This window comes from Raphanus sativus, unplaced genomic scaffold (assembly GCF_000801105.2).
Source record: "Raphanus sativus cultivar WK10039 unplaced genomic scaffold, ASM80110v3 Scaffold1428, whole genome shotgun sequence".
Lineage (NCBI taxonomy): Eukaryota > Viridiplantae > Streptophyta > Magnoliopsida > Brassicales > Brassicaceae > Raphanus > Raphanus sativus.
This window is the reverse complement of record NW_026616740.1, coordinates 14,761-22,208: the sequence shown is the minus strand read 5'-3', so window position 1 is coordinate 22,208 and position 7,448 is coordinate 14,761. Positions and strand designations below refer to the sequence as shown.

The following is a 7,448-nucleotide window of genomic DNA, read 5'->3' as shown; positions in this document are numbered from 1 at the left end:
CATCAACCTTTAATTTCCACTAATAAACATTCAAAACAACTAATACTCTTAACAAAAAAAATGAGAGTGGCTTAGGTGTTTCTTTATTATTATTGTAGAAAAAATTATAAACACCGTTAATGTGATGAATAACTCCGTTTGTTTTATTTAAACATATACTTTATTAAATGTTGTCTTTCTAATAAACCAATTTTTTTTTCGCTGTTTCCTCTTCGCTACAGTGTAAAAAAAATAAAATTTATTATAATAAACAACTTGTATACAATAAATATATCAACCTAGAATTATTTTAAAGTTTTTGTTTTTTTGTCAGCAATTTTTTTTTTCTTTTTCGAATTTTATAACTGCTCTACACAATAAGCCAACTAGAAATTTTAAAATAATTTATCTACAAATAAACTTAAATATATGTTTTGCTAACAAATTAATTAATTTTAATAAAATATATGTTTAATTAAAATTAATGAAGTTAAGCATACCACGTCAACAATGTTTATAATTATATTCATCATGATAATAAAAATATAAACCAGTTTCATAGTTTTAGTTAAAGGAATTATTAATTTGAAAGTTTATTATAAAGCTTAAAGTTTAAAAGATTAAAATGGAAATAATGAACACATCGAAATGTTTTAATTGTTTTGAGTAAGGAAAAGAAGAGAGAGAAGAGATGAGAGGAATTGATGTGTTTGGAATGAACTTATATGTAGGGATATATGAAATTTAACTTGGAAACCAAATAAAAGTAAATTTTGGTGAACAAAATTTTCTATAATCGACATCACAGTAAATATAACATTAATGAGTTCTTCTCCTTTATTATATATTGCAAAATGAATTTTATCCGACCGATGCGGATAGGAAACATTCTAATAAAAACAGTATAACTCAACATTTCATAAACACTACACCACAACAAAATCACGAGACCGTCCAGAAATTACGTTTAGTCAAAAGTCAAAACATATTTCAACAGACTTTTTAGTGTTTCGTGTAAGCCTGAAACTTATTTTCTGGGATGCAGATCGATCCGAAATTTGTTCCGGATCCATTCCAAAAATAGAATATCTAGGATGCACGGATCTGAATCCAAATAATAAAAATTCGGATCCGTCAAAAAGAATCCGAATCCATATATCTTAATATTTGGATCTGGATATCCTGATTCGGATCCGTGTTTTTTAAAATATATTAAATTTTAAATTTATTAATAATTATATTTGGTATATTAATATTTATAAATAAAATTAGTTATATATTTTTATATTGTAATTTTAATTTTTAATAATATAAGCATAAATGTATTCACAAATATTGTAAAAATATTTAATTATGTGATATTTTTAGATTTTTAGTATTTTTAAAAAATACTTTTATTTAAAAAAATTATTTTTTGCGGATCCAGATCTGGATACTCGCGGATATCATAATTTCTAGACGGATAACCGATACTCGGATATCAGGAAGGCACAAATCCGAATCAGGATACCAAAATCACGGATCCAAATGATAAGGATTTGGGTCTTGATATCCTATAGTTATGTACTTCAATACCTCCTTATGTTTACATGATTTTTACTTTGGAATAGTATTAGAGTTGAATTACAATAAAATTATAATTTCATATAACTTGCTATTTTGTCAACATAATTGATTTAGTAACCTTTTGATGTATAAATTATAGTATGTATTTTAAAAATATAAATAATATTAAATACAATTTAATAAAATATAGAAAATAAAGTAAATTAACTTAAATTTTAATAACTATATTCATATATTTATATATAGAAATAGTTTATGTAAATAGTTTTTAGTTAATAAACAAAATTAATAACTAAATTAACAAATAAAATCATAGGATATAAATTTTTAACTATAAAAATTAACAATTAAATCTAAAAATGGATTAGTTAACTAAAGTCTTTTTTAACTAACTAAAGTGAAAAAAAAGAAAGTCGTTGGCTAATAAGTATGTAGTTTATTAAAATATTGTATTAATTAATAACAAGTAACCATACAAGTATATGATCATGAATTATAATTTTTTAATTTGTAAAGCAATAAAAAAGGATGTAGGGTAGTTAATAGAAAACCAAAAATAATACATGAGATTTTTTTGTTGATGTCGATTTAGAATTTGATTTATCATTTTTACAAAGTATATGATGGTTTTTGATTAGTGACATGTAGTATTAAAGCTAAAATTAAAAAAAAAAATATATTTTGATGTATTTCGCAGTAAAAATTATGTGGTAATAACTGTAGATTTATGTAGTAGGTTTTGCGGTAAAAATATGAGTTACTATGTTTTTAAAATAATTGACTGGTAACGTTTTAATGTATAATTATAGTATATATTATTTACGAGAAAATATTATAGAATATAAATAATAATAATTTTTTTTATAAATTTAATAATTTTATTTGGAAATTTAAAATATATTAAATTCAAATAATTAAATTAAATCAAGCTATGAAAATGTATTTGAACATATATTTACTATAAGTAAAGTGCCTATATAACGTATCTAATGAGTTTGCATTAATATGTGAATTACTATTTTTTGTTTAATTAGATAAAATAAACATATATATTAATTGAAATTCAACAAAATATATTTAAATCTATTAATTATAAATAATAAAAGGTTTCCGTATACATAAATATTTTTATGTATATAACATTATAATCGACAAATAGAATTGATAATTATATTAATCAGTTAAAAACAAAAAAAAGAAAACGTGAACGTGTATGACAACGCGATGAATCCAAAAATTAATTTGCTTGAAATAGTTAAAAGTGAACGTACATTAATCAGTTGAAAACTAGAAAAGTACTAACTCAAACCTTAACACATCACATTTTTCTTGATGTTGAGTTAAAACTTGATCTATCAGTTTTCTAAAGAGATAATTAAAACTATAAATCAAGTATCTATACTATTAAAATACAAGGGGCTTTTTTGAAAAACCTTTGAAATTTTAAAGTATTTACCATCCTATACCATTGTATTTATTTTAGGCTATGCTTTGGATTATATTTTTTTTTCTTTTTTAAAAAAATAGGCAACAACCCATCTCCTTATTCCGTGTAATGCGCTTTTGTCAATCTTTTAGTTAATTAAACATGTGGATTTATGTTATATTAAATCCTTCCTATCGGTGGCAATATAAATTTGTTTTTCTTAACATTGTGAGTGCATAAAACTGCGACTATAGTCTTTGATTCTAACATGTGAGTTGGCGGAGCTACACCCACCAACATGGGGTCAATGAACCCAGCAAAATTAAGAAAACTAGTGTAACCTAAAGCCCAATGTATATGATGACCCCATTAATATTTTTTTTTTGCCCCCATACATTTATTTAAACCCATTTACATATACAGAGAATAATAATGTATTTAAGCCCAGTTAGTATTTTAATGAAATTATACTGCAAAGCCCACTAATCAAGAAAACCTAAATTAAAATCTGTGTTTCACATTGTCTTTTTCACGTTTGGAACTTCTTCGTCTTCCAAATTCACTTTTTTTTTTCGTCAAGCAAACGAGATTCACATTCACTTATATAATTCTCTTGGTGAGTCATGAATCTAGTCAACTTTTAAAATATTTGTTTCTCTTTTATTCTAAATTTGATATAAACTAATATTTTTGTTTGTAACACAGATCAATGGAAAAGTTTCTTAAAAGATCTTTCACACCAGCACCTAAAGAAAATTTGGATGATTTACCATGGGATCCTGCTAAAAGGAAAAAAATCAATGCATATGATTCAAATCAAAGAGACGAGATAAGGCGCAAGTATCTAGCTAGAGGTCCTTGTAAACCGTATGGTCATAATTTTCCGAAAAAGATGATCTCAAATTCTTTGAGACGGTTTAGTCCTGCTTGGTTTGATCAGTATGGTACTTGGCTTGAGTACAGCGTATCGACAGATAGAGCTTATTGTTTGTGTTGTTACTTGTTTCGAGATGACATACATAAGCAAGGTGGGAATGATACGTTCGTGACAGAAGGTTTTTCTAGCTGGAATAAATCTGAGAGATTTGCTACTCATGTGGGTGGTCTGAATAGCTTTCACAATATTGCAGTTAAGATGTGTGATTCTTTGATGAATCAAAAACAGTCCATTGCCCAAGCTTTTTATAAGCATGATGATGTGGTCAAAAACGAATATCGTCTTCGGTTGAATGCTTCAGTTGATGCTTCTAGATATTTGCTACGACAAGGAATACCTTTTCGTGCTCATGATGAGTCAGAAGATGCTGGTAATAAAGGGAACTTTCTGGAGCTTATAAGGTATACCGCAGACCAGAACGAAGCGGTAAGTAAAGTTGTTTTGGAGAATGCTCCAAAAAATAACCAGATGACTTCTCCACCGATCCAGAAAGACATTGTCCATTGTTTTGCAGAAGAAGTTGTGAAATCTATTATTGAAGAAGTTGGTCATGGTGTTTTTGGTCTACTGGTGGATGAATCTGCTGATATTTCTCACAAGGAACAAATGGCTATTGTGTTGCGCTTTGTCGATAAGAACGGAACAATCAAAGAAAGATTTATTGGTGTCGTTCATGTAAAAGAAACTTCTTCTTTGACACTTAAGCTAGCTATCGATGGTTTGTTTGCTAAGTATGGATTGAGCTTGAAAAATGTAAGAGGCCAAGGTTATGATGGAGCGAGTAATATGAAGGGTGAATTCAATGGTCTTCGGGCTTTGATTTTGAGGGAAAACAGTTCAAGCTACTATGTTCATTGCTTTGCTCATCAGCTTCAGTTGGTAGTAGTGGCAGTCGCGAAGAAACATTTTGAAGTTGGTGAGTTTTTTGATATGATTTCTACATTGTTGAATGTAGTTGGGGCTTCCTGCAAACGACAAGATGAACTTAAAGAAAAATACCGTAAGGAGATCGAAAAAGGTATTAGCAGTGGTGAAATTAGCACTGGAAAAGGGAAGAATCAAGAGCGTTCTCTTCCAAGGCCATCAAATACTCGTTGGGGTTCTCATCATAAGACATTAGTGCGTCTGGTCGAGTTGTTTTCAATTGTTATTGAGGTGCTTGAATATATCCAGAATGAAGGCCTTGATGACTCAAAGAAACGACAAGCATATGGTCTTATTAAGTACTTGTGTACTTTTGATTTTGTCTTCTATATGCAACTGATGCTGCTTATTTTGGGACTAACGGAAAATTTATCCATGGCTTTGCAACAAAAAAATCAAGACATTCTGAATGCTGTTTCATTGGTCAAATCAACTAAGCGAGAACTGCAGAAGCTTAGAGATGATGGATGGGATTCTCTGATGGTTAAAGTTTCTTTGTTCTGTAAGAAACATGATATTGAAATGATCATGATGGAAGACGGTTTTGTTGGTTCTGGGAGGCGACGAAAGAAAAGCGACATAACCAATTTGCATCATTATAAGATCAGTTGCTTCAATGTTGTTCTGGATCTGCAGCTGCAAGAGTTCAATGATCGTTTTACTGAGGTAAACACCCAACTTCTTATTTGTATGGCTTCCTTAAGTCCTACAAAATCGTTCAAGTTGTTTGACAAAGAGAACCTGATAAAATTGGTTGAGTTCTATCCAGACGATTTTAGTTTTTTTGAGCGTTCTTCTCTTGAGCAGCAACTTGACATCTACATTGATAATATAAGAGAGGATGGCCGATTTAATAACTTAGAGAGTCTTGGAGATCTTTCTCGTTTGATGGTTGAAACACAGAAACATCTTGCACATCCTCTAGTTTACAGACTTTTGAAGTTAGCACTAACTTTACCAGTTGCTACGGCAACTGTCGAGAGATGTTTTTCTGCAATGAAGTTTGTGAAGACGGCTTCGCACAACCGGATTGGAGATCAGTTTTTAAGTGACTGTCTTGTTTGCTATATTGAAAAAGATTTTTTTGCATCGGTTACAAATGAAACAGTGGTGAAAAGGTTTCAAACCATGGCTGAACGTAGAGTATGTTTGTAAGTTCGTTTAATAATATTTGTAAAAATATTTTGATTTAAGAGATTTTTTATATCATATTTTACTTTAATATATACGCTCCCGACAAAATTATTTTCTGCCTCCGCCACTTGAGTACAAGGTTAGATAATCGAATGAGAAATGAGAAATGAGAATGATTTGCATCCGAAATCTATTTCATCAATATACACTATTTATACACTGTGTGTAATCGTTTCTTTGCTTGGTTTTGTTTATGATATAATTTTGGTTATAACTTATGTGACCAAAATCCGGTTTGGTGCAAGCTTCGAGATTAACAATTGTTTATTAACTACATATTATTTATTTTTTACAACGTTACATTATTAATATATGATAATTAACCTTAACAAAATTCCTAAAATTTAATTAAAAGTATTTATTTTAACAATAATAAATAGCAAGTTAATTAACAATAATATTTTCAAGATGTAACTAAATAGATCTCGATTTTCAAATATATTATAAGTACAATAATATACTCGCATCCCCTTTATAAGCTTGCAAAGTACTCGCATTGATTTAAATGCTTCAGTTAAAATGGTACCGTGATAATAGAATTTCTGTTTTAGATATTTGGTTAATTTTTGGAGTAGAAACAAAAAAATTGGTGACATAATTATTTAAATAACAATTATTTGCTGGAGTATCGAGTTTGAGCTAATTTAGGCATTTAGTATATATCTAACAAATTCAACATTGTTGGCACACAAAATAACATTCGTATTTAGGCTAATAGATTGGAATAAGAAGAAGAAAGATTATTTAGTGTTTAGGGTTTTGTTTCAGTTCGTACTGGGGTCTGGTAGATAGGATTTTGAGGTTTAAAATGGGTAGTAATTTAATAGTGACGATCTAACAATGCATTGTATACAAGCGATCAAATAATGAACATTGATTAATGTTTCTCAATCATAGTTCAACCATTTTAGTTACTGTATTGATTTTTTTTTTGTCTCCACAAACAACTATTTTATAACGTATTGGTTTGTTGGAATAAAAAGATTCGTCTAATAATCAATACTATTAAAAATATGAGAACTTTTTATCTATTTGCAAATAGTTTAGGTTAGACCATTACATTTATTTAATTCCTAATATTTTTCTTATAACCAACTTAATTATTATTAAATATATACTATATCTAACCAATTATTTTAATATTTTCAAAACAAGATCTTTAAAAATATATTCTTAAGTATCTTTTACTAAGATTACATCTTAATAATATATTTTTATCTAAAATGTAAATTCACATTTCTTTTTAATATTTACTTTTAAATCATAAAAGTCATAATTAATAACTAACTGTAGTTAAAAACGATTTTAATTCATTTTTTATTTTATATACTAAGAAATAAAATTCTATAGTATTTATGTATACATAATTGATATTCATAATTAAATTGCTACATCAAGTAATAAATATAAAGAAACTTAATC

The 7,448-nt window shown here is 28.0% G+C and overlaps 1 protein-coding gene across 1 annotated transcript; it reads left to right on the top strand.

The window, feature by feature from the left end:
* Nucleotides 1-3,680: 3,680 nt before the first annotated feature.
* On the top strand, nt 3,681-5,987 carry LOC130504215 (uncharacterized). The gene has a single exon (XM_056998802.1). The coding sequence runs from the start codon at nt 3,681-3,683 to the stop codon at nt 5,985-5,987; it is 2,307 nt and encodes a 768-aa protein (XP_056854782.1).
* The last annotated feature ends 1,461 nt before the right edge of the window (nt 5,988-7,448 follow it).